Raw genomic sequence first — 19,571 nt, 5'->3', positions numbered from 1 at the left:
GGGGGTAATTTTTTTTCCCTTTTCGATCATGTGATTTTTGTCTCAAAAATCCAAAAAGTGTGGAAAAGTGGACCACCTCAAAACCCAAGGCAGGGTCGCCAAGGGTGCATTGGGAGTTGGCCCATCCAGTCGAGTGTTTTGTGAACGTGGAGAAGGCGATAGACTGTGTCCCTGGGTTTCTTTTATTTTAAAATAGTGGTACTTCTGCTGTTATTTTGAAGTAGCACTACTATCGTTTCAATATTTAACAATATTTTATTTTTTAATTTTAGTACTGTTTCTTTTATTTTGAAGGTGTGGTTGAAGTAGGAGTATTGCTGTTCTTATTTTGAAGTGATGCTTTTATTTCGAAATAAAGTTGATTTTATTTTGAAGAAGCAGTACTGTTGCTCTTGTTTGAAGTAGTGGTATAGCTGCTTTCATTTTAAAGTAGCCGGGCTGTTGCTTTTATTTTGAAGTAGTGCTTTCATTTTGTAGTACTGTAGTGGTACAGAGAGGGTGAGAGCGAGCTTCCCTACGTCTTTACTGATCTGGAGAAGGCCTATGATGGTACCCTAAGAATAAGTGTGCAACTGAAAGAGGAACTCTGCATTGGCATAAGTTTATTCAAATAGTACAGGACGGATTTATGAGGGTAGCAAAACCACTGTTCTGCTACCCTCATTAGGTGTGTTGTCAGTGTAGCACAAGAGTTGGAGGTGAAGGTTGGGGTGCATCAGGGATCTGTTCTTAGCCTCTTCCTCTTTGGAATAGTGATTGATAGACTTGAGTGATGAGGTTAGACTGGGAACCCTCATAGACCAGAAGAGTGAAGCTACAGGGAGGAGGTATAGCTATGGTGGAGGACTAAAAATGAGTGGGGTCACACAGTCCAGAGCAACTGTGACTGAGGGTGTGAAGAAATTGATTCAAACAGGTTGGCATAGGCAGAGGAAAATATTAGGGGTGTTATGTGGTGTTCGAGTCTCGCTGAGGATGAAGGGAAAATCTTCTGCAGTTGGCTATGATGTACAGATTTCAGACAGTGGTGCTGAAGAAACAGGAAGAAGCAGAAGTGGAGGCGGTGCAAATGAAGATGTGGGGCTTTTCTTGAGGAGTCACCAGGATGGAGCGGATTCCAAATCAGCTCATCACAGAGATGTATTGTACAAACTTAGACGTATTGGGGACAAAGCTGTTGCTTTAATCTGTAGTCATGGTACTGCTGGTTTTATTTTGAAATAGCAGTACTGTTGCTTTTATATTTATAGTACTGTATTGCTTTTATTTTGAAGTAGGTTTCATCTTTCAATGATTGGTCCTTTTTCTTTTCAAGTAATGTTTTCAATTTGCAGTAACGGCACTGTTGCTTTCATTTTTAAAGTAGCAGTACTGTTCCTTTGTTTTCAATACAGTTGTTGTGAAACAAAGCAAGTTTTACAAAAGTGCAGTCATATGAGCTATTATTTTGAAGGACCAGTAACGTTGCTTCCCTCTCAATGGAGAAACTTGACAAGTTCACATAAAGTTTATTTTCTGCAAAAAAGAATGTGAAGTAACAGTTTATAAATCTCTTGTTAGCTGCTTTGCAAACATTCATATGTACAAACACGTCCCTGCTTATTACAAATTATTACAACACGCGCATAAACGCAGTTCAGCCTAAAAGCACGAGCCCAACAGCGTTAAGAACGTTTGAGCAAACCTTTGTAAAAATGTGACAACATGAAATATGGCCTTTTTAGCTCATGGTAGGGGAGGTGCGCGCGCACGCGCACACATGTGTGCGTGTTTCAGAGAAATATGGCCTGTTGCTGATCACTCAACAGCTCCCCCACTGGCAGAGTTTCCAACTACATTGTTTCTGCCGAACTGATTGCATAAAACAATCGCGTGTGCACATGCATGCACCTTAGCTTGGCTCAAAGAAATTTTCCTTGTCAGCGAATGTGACTTTGACCTTATCCAACCAACACGCAAGCGTGTGAAAACTTACACTTCCTGTTCAAAGAGGAAGTTCTGGCATGATGATGACGGGACCGACTGAGACCGCTCCCTCACCTCGGAAAACATTCTTTTTTTTCATTCTCAAGAACTAAAAAGCTGGTCAAATGCGTAAAAATGCCGCGCTGACATTTATTCTCATCTTCTTCTTGACTTGATGAGAAGACTTCCTGCGTGAGCGCACGCCAGCGCACGCACATCCCGAGGAGCTTCCTGTCAAATTTCAGCCAAAAGACGGGTAAGCGCTGCCAACAGGGAATGTGTGACTACCTCGCCATTTACCCGCAGAAAAGCCACACTTGGGTGGCTCGCGACGATTTTGGAGGAACACCGACAGTCTGATTGGTATTGACAGACAGCGGGCTTCTCTTCTCGCCTTCAATTGCATAGCAGAGCAGGAAGTATGCAAAGTCCAGTTTCGGGTCCATATACGAGTATGCTCATTAGTCAGTACAATTCAGCACACAAGCAGACAAAAAAATTAAAAAATAAAGAGTCTTTAAAGGTAGCCTTTTTCAATTAGAGACACAACGATGCCGTCTGCCTACTTCAAAATTGTCTCAATAGTGAGGACAGCGACTGGACAAGTAGTTCATGGACCTGAAACGAGATTCAGTTAACGGTCCATGTATATTATTATGCTCTTCGCCTTCAGTGCACAATTAAAACACCTCCCTTACTTGCTTTTCAACTAAAAAAATAAAAGTCGTGTTTTAAATTATGAGATACAGTCAGACTGCGAGTGTAGTGAACTGACTCAACAGTGAGGCCTACAACCATCCTACTAGTATATGGACCTGAAACTATATTTAGTTCTCTATATTAAGGTCCACGCACTAGTATGCTTGCTCTTTCTCCTCACAATCAAGGCTACGTTCACACTGCAAGGCACAATTTGGATTTTTTTTTTGTGATGAATTACAGCTTTTTATATACTCGCTACAAAAACAAATGCGACTTCTAGTGTGAACGCAACGCGCCCGTGTTGTGACACATTAATTCATTCATTCATTTTGCGAGCCGCTTGATCCTCACTAGGGTCGCGGGGGGTGCTGGAGCCTATCCCAGCTGTCTCCGGGCAGCAGGCGGGGGACACCCTGAATCGGTTGCCAGCCAATCACAGGGCACACAGAGACGAACATCCATCCACGCTCACACTCACTCCTAGGGACAATTTAGAGTGTTCAATCAGCCTGCATCCTTATTGGAATGTGGGAGGAAACCGGAGCACCCAGAGAAAACCCACGCAGGCCCGGGGAGAACATGCAAACTCCACACAGGGAGGCCGGAGCTGGAATCGAACCCGGTACCTCTGCACTGTGAAGCCGACGTGCTAACCACTGGACTACCGGGCCGCGTTTTTTCCACTACTAGTGCAAAGAAAAAAAAAAAATGTGATTCGTAGGACACAGTGGTTCTTACGAGTATGCTGAATTGTCTTACGAGCTAGGACAAAAAGAGTGTATGAACCCGAAAGTAGGCATCAGGGATGTTGAGAACAACTTTTGGATTTTTATACAAGTAAACCCACTGTGAGCATTTATTCCACATTTGCCAATTTCATCAGTGCCGCTTTTACCCCCTGAAGTTTGATGCATAGATTGACAAGAGGGTGCGCAATCTTACATGACGGTCGTGCTCGGCAACGAATGCGGACTCGCATATTTTTTTTTTCCCACACTTGTTCCCACTAGAGATGTCTCCTCACCCTGTTTATTGATCCGTCGTTCCATATATGTGCGGGTGCGGCATATATGTGTGGAAATCCGGCAAAGAGCTCGAGTACTTCGAAGGCATGGGAATAAATGCTCAAAGGGGTTCATGGGTAAAAAACATGTCCGAATAGGGCAGATGTCCTACTAGTGAGGACAAGGAGTGCACTAGTGCATGGACCAGGAGGTGGACTTGGAAGGCTCAGCAGTTGGCCTTTCTGTCTTTTGATAGGCTGACGCTACCCGTGGCCACCCGGGAGAAAGTTCATGGCTGACATGTCATGTCATGTGACACGTCAACTGTCCAATTTGGAAACTTTCCATGGCAATTAAAGGCAATTGACGAGAATCCGTTTTTTTGAATGGAAGCGCTTACAGGAGACGTCAAGTCAAAAACGTTCTGGGTGACATTTTCATTCATTCATCAGAATACCGTGTACAGACGAGTGGTGTCGCACAGATCAGATTATTGTCCAAAAAGTTTTTGATTTGACTTCCCCCGTAACTGGTTGACTGCTACGGACGTTTTTATTGGTGAAGTGGAATCCGAGTGTTTCATTGCCCCGTTCGTTTTATGCTCAATAACTGTCCTTATAAAATGTACTTGATATCGCTGATATCGAAGTAGCTAATTTCAGAACCATTTACAAACATGCTCATTTTTAGGGCACTTGGACAACTGTGTAACATTTTAATTACTACTTTTAATTAAAGTGTTGTGTTCCCAAAGTGCAACGTTAACACTTGTAGAGCCAATTAGTGCTTTCTCCCATGATTCTTTGGAGAGTGACTTTTACACTTTTAATTCAGTATTTTGTCACCATACGACGGTACTTTTGTTTTTTCCTCCCCCGCAATCGATCTTGTGTGTTGATCCTACATTCCAGCCTTGCCTCCCTACGCTTGGGTCCTCCACACTCCACCGCAAAGTTGCAAATGTGAAAATATCTGTACATTAATGGCAAAAGAGATGTTGAAATCCTATTTTTTTGCATGAAAAGCTTGGCTTGTTTCTCCACTTTTGGGTTGTTTACGAAAGAGCTGATTTTTTTTTTTTTCTGGTGAAAGAGCCGAGTCTCTTTTTCGTTGTGGTACGTTCACTGCTTTTATAGCTTAACTCATTCAGTACGAGACAAATCTAGACCAAGTCTGAAAAGACGTTAAAAAACGTCTTTGGGTGTGAATGAGTTCATATTCTGCCTTTAAAAAAGGGTTCCAATGGAAAGTTTCCAATTTGACATCATTGCTAAATTACCCATCTTAACTTCCCGTAGAAATTTACCGGCCACGTTCCGGAAGCGCTTCACCCCTTCGCAACCCGGAAGGGTCAGCTGGTGAGTTTCGGTCTTGACCCCGCGGCGCGCGTCCGCTCCCGGTGTCTGCCCGCCGGCCCGCGCCGGAGCTCACTTGAGTCTGTCCGAGCGGAACGAGTCCTCCACGGCGGGGTCGGCCAGCATGAGGTCTCCCTCCAGCATGTCCAGGGCCAGAGCGCCCATCCGGAGCGGGTCGTCCAGAGAGTACGGGTCCATCTCGAAACCCGGCACGTGCGACAGGGCGCTGGCGATCTCTTTGGACAAGCCCGGCGGAGAGTCGCCTGAGGGTAAATACACGCGTCATGGAACAAAAAAAAAAAAGAAGAGAAAAGCTGTCCGTGGACCAAGACAGTTCCTTAAAATGTCCACCGAGCAGGGAATGAGCAAATGATGCTAATTTTGCAATTTTGACTCACGCGTCACTACATCAGAAATTTTATCATGGGCACTCATCAGTAAAATTTTGAACTTTCCGAAAACCTTCATTCATTTGGTACCACAAGTAAAGTGAATAAAAAAAAATATCAGGGCTGCAACAACTACTGATTATTTTAACCACCATCTCATTTGCGATTATTATTTGTCATTGTCATTATTTTTTCTATTAAATGGATTAAAAAAAAAAAGAAAACAGGTTTCTATTCTTTCATTCAAACATCGGAAAAGGTTTCTGTTGACGTTTGCTAAAAACAAAAACAATCGGTGTGCTTTCATGTGGAAGACAGAAATCAGAGAATGTTTATTGCTGAAATTAGAGAATTTCCACAATTTAAAGCCAAACAAGGTCTCGAAATGGTGATCAAAAATAGTTGTTGATTAATTAGATAATCAACTAGTCAACAAGCTGCCCGGTGGTCCAGTGGTTAGCAAGTGCAGAGGTACCGGGTTCAATTCCAGCTCCGGCCTCCCTGTGTGGAGTTTGCATGTTCTCCCCGGGCCTGCGTGGGTTTTCTCCGGGTGCTCCGGTTTCCTCCCACATTCCAAAAAACATGCATGGCAGGCTGGTTGAACACTCTAAATTGTCCCTAGGTGTGAGTGTGAGTGCGTATGGTTGTTCGTCTCTGTGCGCCCTGCGATTGGCTGGCAACCGGTTTGGGGTGGACCCTGCCTACTGCCCGGAGATAGCTGGGATAGGCTCCAGCACCCCTCGCGACTTTTTTGAGGATAAAGCGGATCGGAAAATGGATGGATGGATGGATTAGTCAAGAAGTATTCAATTAATTGTTGCACCTCTAATAGGAACCAATTAAAAGTCGACTGATGAGGATGACGATAACCACGGCAATTGCTAACATGCGTCACGCGACATTAGCAATGCGAGCCCGAGGGGACTTTGCCATCAATTTAATTCTACAGCATAAAATGTCAGACTCCAGAGAGGTCTTTCTTCTTATATTGCACCAACGAAACAGTCATTAGAACATTGTGTTTCAACTTTTGGGGGCATACAGAACACATGAGTGCAAAGAACATGTTGGACTGGAGTTGGCCTTTAAGACGAAAAACAAACTTTCTGTTTGCTGGCAACAGACAAATGAGACAATCAACTTGAGCGTTGCTTAACGTGTCGCCCCGAACTCACCCGTCAGGATGATGTTGGGGATGTTCTGGCGAAAATCGCCGCCGCCATAGTTGTGATTCTGATTCTGGTTCTGGTTGAGTACGGCTTGGTCTAAGGACTGCTGCAGCATCTGCGTGTCATTATGGCCGCCGCTCAGTGCACTGCGGCCCACGGCGTCACTCGGGCTCTCGGCGGGGAACTGAAGCACAAACATGCACAAGCGCCTCTGTCATGTGACAAGGAGGACATCATATGATGCGTGTTGATGTGACATGTGCTGATCATGTGACTTATGTCCATCATGTGACATGCGCTGGTCATGAAGCGTCGATCAGGGGATGATTTGAATCATGTTACAATTGCTTTATCGCATGCTGATCATGTGACGCATGTCATTTATGCGACATGCATTGATCATGTGATGCATGTTGCTCACGACATGCATACTCATACGCCACGCATTGATCACGTCTGATGGCTTGAAGAGGCGACCGGCTGGTTGTCAGCAAACGTGTCGGCTGTAGTTCGCGTGCTGCTGGTCCATCATGTCAATCATGACATGCGTGGGTCATGTGACGTGATGATTTGATTGCGGCATGTTACAATTGCTTATCGCATGCTGATCATGTGACGCATGTTATTTATGCGACATGCATTGATCATGTGATGCACGTTGCTCACGAGATGCATAGTCATACGACACGCATTGATGGTTTGAAGAGGTGACCGGCTGGTTGTCAGCAAACGTGTCGGCTGTAGTTGGCGTGCTGCTGGTCCATCATGTCAATCATGACATGCGTGGGTCATGTGACGTGATGATTTGATTGCGGCATGTTCAAGATGAGTGAAAATGTGACGGGCGTCGATGATCTGACACGGGCTTATCATGTGATGCAAGTTGCTCATGAGACACATTCACCATTTGAGGCGTTAATCGTGACTGACATGCGTCGGTCATGTGATCGCGTGAAGCATGTTGAGCGACACGTGTCAGTCGCATGACATGTATTGCATGTATAGATCTTATATGACACGATGGTGACACGCGTCGCCGTACCTGCTGGCCGGCTTTGCCGCTGAGCTGCATGTTTACGTAAGAGTCGTCCAGCAAGGAATTGAGCAAGGCATCCTGGGAAAACATCGCATTACCATGACGGCAAGCGGGCAGGCAACCAACAAATAGGCCAGTAGAGGTCTCACGTTGTACAGGTCGGCGGTCAAGTGCAATTGAGGGAAGTTGCCGCTCCTCTGTTGCTCCGCTTCCTGCTTGAGCTGACACTGGGAGGTCAAGGTGCCGTGGAGGTAGGGCTCCAAGGCGTTGTTCTTCACCAGTGCCGAGCTGACCTGAGAGCTGCCCGCCCGCTGCGGCTACACACACACACACACACACGCACGATGAAGTTTAGAGGAGGAGAACGTGAAGATGGATGTGATGAAAACGCTTTTTCCGCTTAGGTACCGTTCCAAAGTGCTGAGCGTTGAGCAGGTTCTGCGGCGGCGTCTGCTGGAGGCGGACCATCTGCGCTTGATGCTGACTCAGGTGGGGGGGCTGCTGGTGGGGGGCCTGCTGGCCCAGTGGATATGGTGGTAAGCGCTGGTCCAGAGTCAGCTTACTCGTGTCCAGGGGCACGCCCTAGGGGTGGGAAGTGGGAAACAGGTGTACGCATGTATGTGTGTCACCTCTGCGAGGGAGGAAAGCTCGGGTGAGAAATGCGCAAAAATGTGCAACTGAGGACAGCACACATTTGTGTGAGTGTGTGTGTGTGTGTGTGTGTGTGCGTGAGAGAGATTTGGCCTTTTCCGTGTATCCGTTTGTGTACATTAACGTGCATGCGAGTGCGCGCGTTACCTGCGTGATGGAGGACAGCGTGGGTGAGATGGTGGGCGAGAACTGCTTGGTGTGATGTCGCCGGGCGTCCCCGCCCAAGACGGGCAGGACGAGTGGCGAGGGTTGCGCCCGTCTCCGCGGTGACGTGTTGACCGAGGACGTGTAGGTAGCGGAGCCCGAGCTGTAGGCGGGGTTGCTGCTACCGGAGGCCGATTGGAGGGAGGAGCTGCTGAGGGACGAGTGCAGCGATTGGCTGCTGAGGGAGGAGGGCAGAGAGGGGGAGGAGCCCAGAGACGATTGCAGCGATGGGTTGCTGAGTGACGAGTGCAAGGAGGCGGAGCTTAGAGAGTTGCTGAAAGAGTGGCTGCTGAGCGACGACTGGATGTTGGGGTTGCTCAGCGACGACTGCAGGGACGGGTTACTCAGCGTGCCTCCCAACGAGCCCGGCACACCTGCGGGAGAGAAAGGGCAAACATGGCGGGCACCTCGTGTGAAACTTGCCAGCACATAAAAGCAAAGCACTATGACTTGCCATCTTTAGGGCATTCACGACAACAAGTGGACAAAATTCTACCAAACAACTTTGTTCTAAAAGTCATATACAGCAGTTCAATACCTTCTCCTCACCTTTGTTTTTCTCCCACACGTTCACAAAATGGAGACACTGGAGAGCACCAATGTGTCACGCAGTTCCAGGGCAAAATTTAAAAGCACCCCGTGTGACGTCGTGATGGTCGAGGGCATGTACGTGGTTACAACCAAATTACAAATTGGACGGTAGTCCTAATTGACAAAGATCTGGCCCCTGCGCAAGGCTAACGTTAGGTTAGCAATGTACTTGAACGTTCCCCTCAGTGATTTGCAAGACGTAAATTTGATCTGGTCTCAGGTCCTGCACGGCTTCATATTGGAGCGTAAGGTTTGTGTTACAACAATTACTTGACACGGTGCTATACAATTTCCCCATTTTCTGTCTTTATTTTTCCCCGCATTTTTTTTCCCCCTTTAACCAAATAGCTTCGCTTGCCTGCGCCTTTTCCTTCTCGCATTGTACTTTCCGTGAGTTTGTATGATGCAGAAAATTTGATTTTTGATTTGTAAATCCACTTCTTTTGTTTTGTTTTTTTTAGCGAGAGATCACGTGATTAAGGGCGGCCCGGTAGTCCAGTGGTTAGCACGTCGGCTTCACAGTGCAGAGGTACCGGGTTCGATTCCAGCTCCGGCCTCCCTGTGTGGAGTTTGCATGTTCTCCCCGGGCCTGCGTGGGTTTTCTCCGGGTGCTCCGGTTTCCTCCCACATTCCAAAAACATGCGTGGCAGGCTGATTGAACACTCTAAATTGTCCCTAGGTGTGAGTGTGAGTGCGAATGGTTGTTCGTTTCTCCATTGTGAGACTAATAAAGGTTTTCTTCTTCTTCTTCGTTTCTGTGTGCCCTACGATTGGCTGGCAACCGATTCAGGGTGTCCCCCACCTACTGCCCGAAGACAGCTGGGATAGGCTCCAGCACCCCCCGCGACCCTTGTGAGGATCAAGCGGTTCAGAAGATGAATGAATGAATGAATGAATCACGTGATTAAAAAGTGCCATTTCGATTGGTCGTGTAAACGTCCGTCTGCGCCGTTGCAATGGTGTGCACTTTCTTTCCCACAAATGGACATTTGAAATGGCAGCCAAATTAGTCGCAGATGGTCGGCAACTCATGTGCGGTTCGGTCGCGTGTGCCTTGAGTCAGTGCGCCTTACCGGCCTGATGATGAAAGGCGCCGTTGCCTCCCTCGGCGCTGCTGGTATTGATGCCCAGCTGGGTGAGGGTGGACGCCAGGTTGCCCGTGCTGCCGCCGGGGTACGTAGGCTCGTCCTGGTCCAGCGGTGTGGGCAGAGGCGAGGGGAAGTGAAGGCTGGACAGATCTGGGAGCGACCCGCTAATGTTGAGGGCCGGCGGGATGCCGTGTGCGGGAGCCGACGGTAGCTCGGGTGACATGAACACGCTTAACACGCAGACACACAAATGAGAGGGATGAAAAAAAATTGAACATCAAAGGGAAACGAAACCCCGAATTTGTTTTTCAAAAAAAACATTGCATGTGTCAGCAGTAGACGAATGCGCTTCTCAAAACACGGCGCTCTGATTAATATCACATTCGGGGAATCAGAATGAAACAGTACAATCAATCAGCCTCAGGAGGGCGCCATTACTGGCAATGTATTCAACCTGTCGTGACAATGAAGCCCCAGTAGAGGGCTCCCTGTTGTCAAACCGCTCAATTGCCCTGTGACAAACTCAATAGGGCAAAAATAGATGCTCATGATCAGGGATGCACGCTAGTGTGCATGAGCAACGGAAATTAAATAATACGCTCCAGTTAGAATGTGTCGCTGCACTTTTGCGTACTAAGAATACTGTAGGCTAGGCTAAGCCTCAATTCTGAGTCAAGTCAGCCACCACAACAATTTCTTCTAAGGGCCAATTTCAGAATAAAAACTAAGTAAGGCACTGATATGGCGCTTCCAAACATCAACACCATCTTGGTGCCCCCCTGTATGCAGGACATATGTGATGTTAGGGCAGTGTGCACGCGTGCGTGTGTGTGTGTGTGTTATGGAGGGGGTGCGTACTTGATGCCAGGAACTTCACATGACTTTGGTCTGGAGGTCATCACAGGAAACTGAATACATAAACAAACACAAATCAACCGCTGATTAATCTGTGTGTGTGTGTGTGTGTTTGTGTGCACGCATGGTGTTTAACCTTCTTGGCGTCCCAAGCTTTGTTGTGGATGAGCTTGGCATCATCCAGCACGTTTTCCTCAATGGGCGGGACCGGGTACGGAAAGACTAAAAAGGACAGACAAGGTTGTCATGGCGATGCTGCGGAACGACTCGGGTCCGGGGTGGGTGACGCCCACGTGCGTCTCACCGTTGCGTCTTCCGGCGTGGGCTGTGAGGGTGTGACATCCTGTGGCGAAGGGGTCACCCGATGGCGGGTTCATCACGCTGGTGTGGAGGGCTGAGTCAGAGTTGGTCCTGGTGGACCACACACACACACACACACACACACACACACACATACACACAAAGGCTGTCAGCGGTTCAATCAACATGCTCGACCAATCACAAGCCTGCATCTGACGCGGTCTCAATGCTCTGAAAGAAATGATGTTACCAAGGTGAGCGCAATGGCTGGTCGACACCATCTTACCTCCTACAGCCAACCAATAACATGACAACAGGAAATGCACGCCGGCCAGGGGCGTGGCGGAAGGAGAGAAAGAGAAAAGAGCGAAGGAGAAGGTGGCGGCCGTGAAGAAGAAGAAGAAAATCTATTCGGGCAGAAATTGAATCATCAGATAAGGGGAGAAAAGATGGGAGGAGGTGGAGGAAGAAGAGGAAGAGGAAGTGAGGTGGGAGGAAATGAGGTAGCCGAGGAAAAGGAGAAAGGGGGGAATAAATTAAAGACAAGGAACAGGAAGATGAAGAAAAAAAAGATGTGCAAGAGAAAGAAGGATGAAGAAAAGTAAGATGGGTGAAGAGAGAAGAGACGAGGAAAAAGAGGGGGAAGGGAAGTGGAAGATAAAAAAAAAACTAAAGTCCTGGGATGCAAAGGATGGGGGTGGGGGGTGAGAAGAGCCAAAAGAAGAGGAGCGGGGATAGGGAGGAAGAGGTGGGGGAAAAAAAAAGGTAGAAAAGGACGAAGAGGAGGATTCACCTGTTGAGCGCAGTGGTTGGGAGATGTAACAAGTGGCTTTTATCCCCCGGGAAGATTCCGGCGGACCAATTCCTTTTCACGATCGACAAGAACAAAACGTTACGTTACTGGGCTTCGCCCGCCCCGGCAACAGCGCGCAAAAGACACGGTGAGGTGGAAGAAGAGGAAGCGCGGGATGAAGTCAGCCTCAGGAAAAGCGCAAGCGGGTTGACGCTAAAGCGGAAGCCTCCGCTGAAAATCCCGTGAGCTAGCCACCGGTCGTCATGGGAGCCAGCGTGTTATGCGGGTGCGTGTTTCGTGGTGGTTAGAATAGCGGCGGGAAGAACGCTGGCAGACTCCCCAAAGAAGAAGAAGAAGAAGAAGAAGAAGGAGGAGGCGGCGGCGGGACACAAAAAGAAAAAAGAACAAGTGGCTTGCTAGCATGTTAGCGCTCCAAAGCGTCTCTCCAAACGTTTGGACGTGTCGGGAATCCCTCCCTAGCCACTTCATACGCACGCCGACATTGGCCAGGGCTGTTGCAATGTTTACTACTCAGTCAAGATTATTGATCCCGAGTCCACCAAATAAAAATCCCCACAAACTTATTTGATGAATCCTCACTTTCAGTCCTGTGGTCAGATTTAGTCCATCAGAGTAAAGAGAATAAAATAAAAATCCCTTTTTTGTGTTTCGGGGGGGTGGGTGGGCAACCCCGATGTGGTTCTTACATGGTTCTGGTGTGGCTCTCTGTGACTTTGAAGACAGAGAGGAGAAAAACAAAACACTAACTTCAACTTGTTTTTCAAACGTAATTCCAAATTTGAAGATTATGGTGGCATTGTGGCATTCAACTGTTTCAATTCAAAATATGTCCGAGAGTTGTCGGAAAATGAAAGTTTGCCTTAAAGTTCATGAATACGAGGACTCAAAAAGACGATTCAACTTGAAAGCAAGTTTCACCCAAAAGGTTTTTGTTACATACAGAGATCAAGTGTTGTGTTCTCTGGAGTGCTCTATTGATTCCAAAATTGCTCCATACGAGAGTTTCTTATAAATGTGCCCTACCTGGGGGGGACTTTTGATGTCAACAGAATTTTTTTAACCCCGTTTTTTTTTGGGGGGGGGGTGGCTTTTTGAACATTTAAGGTCGTCAATCCCTGCATTCCGAGTCATATTTTTTCAACTGTGGTGACAACAATATGAAAAAATATACATAAAATTATTTTTTAAAGCCTATCTTGTGCTTTAGGGAGTTGGGAACAATGAAGGATTCGGAACGCAGTCGCTGTGTTTGGAATCATTACAATCACTACAGGCGGCCTGGTAGTCCAGTGGTTAGCACGTCGGCTTCACAGTGCAGAGGTACCGGGTTCAATTCCAGCTCCGGCCTCCCTGTGTGGAGTTTGCATGTTCTCCCCGGGCCTGCGTGGGTTTTCTCCGGGTGCTCCGGTTTCCTCCCACATTCCAAAAATGTGCATGGCAGGCTGATTGAACACTCTAAATTGTCCCTAGGTGTGAGTGTGAGTGCGAATGGTTGTTTGTCTCTGTGTGCCCTGCGATTGGCTGGCAACCGATTCAGGGTGTCCCCCGCCTACTGCCCGGAGACAGTTGGGATAGGCTCCAGCACCCCCCGCGACCCTAGTGAGGATCAAGCGGTTAGGAAGATGAATGAATGAATGAACAATCACTACAATTTTTTTTTGTTTTTTTTTTTGTGGTGGGTCTTTGAGGGGGGGGGGTCTTTTAAGATATCCTTTATTTGTCCCACACTGGGCCAAATGTGTGGACCTCTCTGGGTCTACTATACCATCATGTAAGGAGTGGGGAATGAGTTAAAGATTCCCAACACAGCCAAAGGCTCCAAGTAGCAGCAAGATGGCCGCAGACAGTGTCCACGTGGAGACGCAAGGAGTGGGTGGGGGGTGTCATAGCATGTACCTTCTCCAGGTGGGGTCCGGGGGTGGCGACAAGTAGGCGGAGTTATAGGTGGAGTTGTCCACCTGAGGAGACCACTGTTAAGAAAACGTTCACATCACAAAAGTCTTCATAAGGAAACAAGGCAAGTCGATGCAACAAATGAATTAATTCAGCTTGATTCAAATCAATTCATTCAAAGCATATCCAAGCTTGTTTGGTATTAACCAAACCCCCCCAAAAAAGCTCAAATTTTTCAACGTCTTTGGGCCACATTCACTCCTGCTTGGAAATGTTCTTCCTCTGCAAATAATGTGAGCATACCCGCAAAATCACCGTCGGATTCATGACCGGTGCTCCGTCAAACAAGCAGCTGCAGTTTGCCTTCTAACCAAAATCCCCCCCCCCCCCCACCACCACCCTCGTCCTGACGAAAACACGTTTCAGTATCTCCGCCCAAGTTATTTACCAATTGGTCATTCCGTCTACATGGAGATGGCGTTTAGGAGGCTCATAATGATGACTTATATAACCCATCCCCAGAGTGGTTTGCTCTCTAAACACCACCGCTTGCGTTTCCGTGTGTATCCTACGTTCGCATACTTGCCCGGAGTGATTCCCCCCCCCCCAAAAAAAGTAGGACAATGTAGTCACATATCCCCATTTCTTTTTGTTATTCATCTCCGCAATTCTTATGTGACTGTGCGTGAACCACCTTGTTAAAAAATAGCTAAAAACACCCTCATTGACGACAGCAACACCGGATAACTACATTCATTAGAGAGCGAGAGAGGGGGGGGGGGGGGAATTAAGAGAAAGGCTGCAGACTTTTTATATTGAATGCGGGAACAGGACGCTGTGATCTGTTTGTTACTTTTTGTTACTGTTCCCAAAAACATGTTGTCACTTTGCACTTTTTCTTAACCCCCGAGAAACCTGACTGGCAGAATATTGTCTGTCAAGATATATTGAGTCTTTTTACCCCTTCGCCGAATATTTATGAACACAGCCCGAGTACGTTTTATTGATATTACATAGGATGAGAATGAAATGTTTTAGAATTATGCTTTATCAACATAATATCGGCAGCAAAATAATAATAATCATCTAACGTCAACGATATTATTATCGTGGTCCATCAGATTTAGAGTGAAAACGGCCACGGGCGGTAACATGAAAAGCACAATGGACAACTTCTTTGAAGTTCTAACCAATGCTCTGAAAGTTAGTCGAGAGAGTCCGGACCAGTAGAGAGACGCGCAGCCAAATGCACCGTCAGTGGATGAGGCCTGTTGCCATTTGCCTTTCAGATGTGAATATAGTAGAAAACAATTTGAGCTTTTCTTTGAAGGCTATTAGAAGGCCCTAAAAGTGCTTTGAAGGAGCGTAAGAAAGGATACTTGGCGGTTGCGGTACGGTCTGATGGGCGGCACGAAGCGACGTTCCCTGTGGACTCGCTCCACCAGGCCGTGATGACGCGTAGAGCGAGCCGAATCCAGCGACGGCGGGAAGGCGCCCTGCACAAGACCAAACACGCTCAAGCGGAGGGTTGCCGCAGCTCCAGCAGGGGGCGGCGTGATCACACTCACCTGCAGGTCCTGAGGCCCCCTGCCGATCTGGTTGACGTTGGGCAGAGAGCCGCCGTAGTACGGACCCTGGTTGCGGGCCAAACGGAGCTTCTGAGCCTGTAGCTGAACAGCAAAACACAAACACACTCTTCACATCGTTCTGCAATACAAGCCGTGAACAAATGCTAAGATGCTAAAGTTAAATTGCTCCATGTACAGCACTTTGTATGCAGCGATGGCTGTTTGAAAGTGCTCTAGAGATACTGTTGACTTGACTTAAAGTGGAAACGGTCATGACGATGCTAACAACAGTCATGATGCTATCTGCGCTAATTCACAATCACAACAATGGTAACATGGTCATGAGCTGTGGAGCAACATTAAACGGGCTAATTTTGCTTAGCATAATGTAGAATAGGCAGAGACAGTGCCACCGCAACATGGCTCAAGGCGGCGAAACGGGTTCACCACCCAAAAAGGCGCGATATAGGAACCCCGCTAACAGTCATAGCTGGAAATGGAGGAAAAACATGCAATTCTTCCATGCTGCATTTCTTGCTCCATGTGTTTCTCCTGTTATTACGGTTGCAAAGTCATTTTGAGTGGTGAGAGCAGCTCATTCAATGCTCGTTTTGCGACGCTATGTATCAAAAGATGAGCAACATGAACTACTGGCTTTCCCACGAGCTACAGTGGCTTTTGTTAAACCCAAAAGTCACCCGTATTCTGTATTTTTTTTAATTATTTATTTATTATTTATTTATTTTATTCTAAGTGCATTGAATAAAAAAAATTGAATGAGCATGGATATTCCACCAATCGGCATTTTCGACAAATAACAGCGGATGGGTCCTGCCAGAAAATAAAAAATATGAAACAATAATATACTGACGGGGAAGGGGTGCCTGCCCCTCCAATGGCTCTCAAACTCACGCGAAAAAGCTTTAACGACGAAACCAATGATGCACAATACTGAAAAGAGCCAGGTACCTGCAACCAGTGCTCCGCCTGCTTTGAGGACCCCCAACAACAACGCCTCCTCCGACAAACTCAAAACAGCACCCGATAACACGTCCCACCAACTTATCCCTACCAAGGTTGAGGAGAACCCTGCAAACGGTTAACCCCCGCAAAGCCGCGGGGGGTCCGCTGATATCCTAGCGTGTGTACTGAGCTGAGAGATTGTGGCCACCAGGTGACCAGCATGGTCTGTCCCAACCGACGAAAGGCTGGGAGTGGTCGTCACTCTTAAGCTCACGAAGTGTTTGGAGAAGCTGATTATGCCACATATCAAAAATTCCATCCACATCACCGTGGACCCTCAAAAGGAAGTACACCAACTCGAAGAATCTCTCCGCTGATAATGCCACCTCATTGGTGGTCCACACCATCCTCAGGAATGCCCACGTCCACCGGCTCTTCCTGGATTTCTCATCTGCTGATTCCATCACTGTGGAACTAGGTCTTGGACTTCACTACCACAAGATCACAGACTGTCATTATCCTTACAACATCTTCTCCTCCATCGGCCTCAGCTCTAATGTTCCCTCCGGGGGTGTGTGCTGAGGCCCCTCCTGCTCACATGACTACAGCTAATAGAGTCATATAGCGAAGTTTGCTGTGGTAGTGGCATGGATCACCAACATTCATTCATTCATTCATCTTCCTAACCGCTTGATCCTCACTAGGGTCGCGGGGGGTGCTGGAGCCTATCCCAGCTGTCTCCGGGCAGTAGGCGGGGGACACCCTGAATCGGTTGCCAGCCAATCGCAGGGCACACAGAGACGAACAACCATCCACGCTCACACTCACACCTAGGGACAATTTAGAGTGTTCAATCAGCCTGCCATGCATATTTTTGGAATGTGGGAGGAAACCGGAGCACCCGGAGAAAACCCACGCAGGCCCAGGGAGAACATGCAAACTCCACACAGGGAGGCCGGAGCTGGAATCGAACCCGGTACCTCTGCACTGTGAAGCTCACGTGCTAACCACTGGACTACCGGGCCGCCCGGATCACCAACAATGATTAGTAAAAGTACACAGAGGAGGTAATACATCAAGTTGGCCAAAGCAAAGATAACCTTCACCCCTTCACACACACACTCTTCACATTAGAGGAGCAAAGTGCAAGTGCCCTTCAGCTCCATGTGCCTGGGGGTCCACCTTTACGAGGACCTCACCTGGAACTAAAACACTCCCCGTCCCCTGAAGAAGGCTCCCCAACGTCTATACTGCCTTTGTAAGCTGTGACGTGCTGGACTGGGGAGCTGTGTTTCGAGGCGCTCAATCATGGTGCAGTGGACAGTGTCCTCAGCACCAGCATCACGCTGTTGCACAACGGCTGAACAAAGGCAGGGTCTTCAAAGGACGGTAAAGGTTGCTCAGAAGATCATAGGGAAGCCACCACACAACTACAGAAATCTTCACCAACAGATGAGAGCTATCTGTATCATCAAGGACCCAAGCCACTCCCTCGCCCATCTCCTCCCCTCAGGCAAGAGGCTACAGAGGACCTGGAGGAGTAAGTACAAGCTGAGGTTCCACAAAGCTGCTTCTTTCCACAAACTGTCGGATTATTAAACTCAAACCGTGTCCTGACATCAGCCCCACACCGCGTGTCTAATTCATCCCTGCAAGATGAACACTCGATTCTTATTGTCAAATCCAGAATGACCTTGTAGATAAGTGTAATTTAAGCCTCTTGCATTCTGATTCTGCTGTATTGCATCTTTGCACACAATTATCAATCTCATTTTGCTCTATTTTTATGTTTACAATTCCTGGGACTGACTGCGCTAAACTGGAACCCGGAATATCATATTTGGTGCCAGTCTGCCAGATCAAGTGTAAATGTGTGTTGGTATGACAATAACATTCCTTGTGGTAACAGTGGTTAGGTAACTGAGAGAGGGTGGTAACTATGGTAACTACGGTAACTATGGCGACTCGTCAAGCAACAATCCCAGTCGAACCACTGACGTGAAATTGCAAGTGAACTGCACTTGGACAGCGCACGTTCATCACTCTGAACCCGATCTGAAGTTCACCAGTGACAACGCGACTCAACGCGAATATTGACCAACTCGCTTATAAATAGTACATAACTCTCTCCAACGAAATGAACTAGCACTCCTCAACCACCTGGATAAGGTCTTTCAAATTCACAAACTAGCTAGATCCAATTGCTTCCTGTCGCAAAGAAAATGCGCCCAAAGTGACCATTTCCAAAGAAAAGGCAAATTGGGCGAGACTTCCGCCACAGCCGAACGTTTCAAGTAGTGCAGATTTCCAAGCGAGCCCAACTCAGCGTCGAACGGCGAAATTGAAACCCGACCCGCAACGCGAAAATCAGCTTCCGATCGGACGCTGTGCCGAAGGACTTCCGGCGTGGGATGACAGCTCGGTGAGTTGGTAAACAAGGCGACTAGCCGCCGAGGCTAACATGCTAAGCAGGCTAACGGCGCTCGGAAGCGCAGCGCAAGCCATTCGAGGCCTCGCAAACGTGCCACTAGAGAGCAGACACATTGACAGGCGGCTCTACGGTCGTTCCTCCGACGGGCTCCGACAACGTCCAGTGGGCCGGACGGCGCCGGGAGCCCGGCTGAGGCCTGCCTGCGCTCGCTCGTTCGTTCGACCACGTCCACCTCCGCCAGCGGTGGCGACGAGCTGGCAAACAGGCGGGCTCACCCTAGTCGACGTGATGTCCATCATGACCTCGTGGAAGGCGGCCGTCTCCTCGGCTTGCCGCTGCGTGTGCAGCGCGATCTTCTCGCTAAACTTGCGGGGGTTGCCGACACCGGCCGCCGGGGGGCCGCCGGGCCCCGGCGCTGGGCCGCCTGAGCCCGCAGACATGTTGTCGCTCGCTCGCCCGCTCGCTCACTCGAGACGAGCGCCCGCCCGCCACAGCAGCACGATGACGTCACTGCACCGGCCGCCCCGAGATCGCTTCCTCACCGCTCGGCTGGTCAAGAGGCCTCACTCCGAGGTTGCGCGCGCGATCAAACG

General features: G+C 48.2%; 1 protein-coding gene across 2 annotated transcripts; it reads right to left on the bottom strand.

The window, feature by feature from the left end:
* Positions 1 to 4,769: 4,769 nt before the first annotated feature.
* LOC127601479 (CREB-regulated transcription coactivator 2) lies at positions 4,770 to 19,571 on the bottom strand. Of its 2 annotated transcripts, XM_052066767.1 has the most exons (15): positions 19,254 to 19,571; positions 15,585 to 15,686; positions 15,396 to 15,512; positions 14,020 to 14,081; positions 12,103 to 12,174; positions 11,314 to 11,420; positions 11,146 to 11,231; positions 11,013 to 11,062; positions 10,140 to 10,384; positions 8,419 to 8,849; positions 8,029 to 8,202; positions 7,770 to 7,937; positions 7,627 to 7,698; positions 6,591 to 6,768; positions 4,770 to 5,289 (listed from the first exon to the last, which is right to left on the bottom strand). In XM_052066767.1, the coding sequence occupies exons 1-15, from the start codon at positions 19,416 to 19,418 to the stop codon at positions 5,099 to 5,101; spliced, it is 2,220 nt and encodes a 739-aa protein (XP_051922727.1). In that variant the 5' UTR covers positions 19,419 to 19,571; the 3' UTR covers positions 4,770 to 5,098. The 2 variants fall into 2 exon arrangements, with proteins under 2 accessions (XP_051922727.1, XP_051922728.1); XM_052066768.1 differs by lacking the exon at positions 12,103 to 12,174.

Source organism: Hippocampus zosterae, chromosome 5 (assembly GCF_025434085.1).
Source record: "Hippocampus zosterae strain Florida chromosome 5, ASM2543408v3, whole genome shotgun sequence".
NCBI lineage: Eukaryota > Metazoa > Chordata > Actinopteri > Syngnathiformes > Syngnathidae > Hippocampus > Hippocampus zosterae.
The sequence above is the reverse complement of the archived record's forward strand: the minus strand, read 5'-3'. Positions and strand labels throughout refer to the sequence as shown.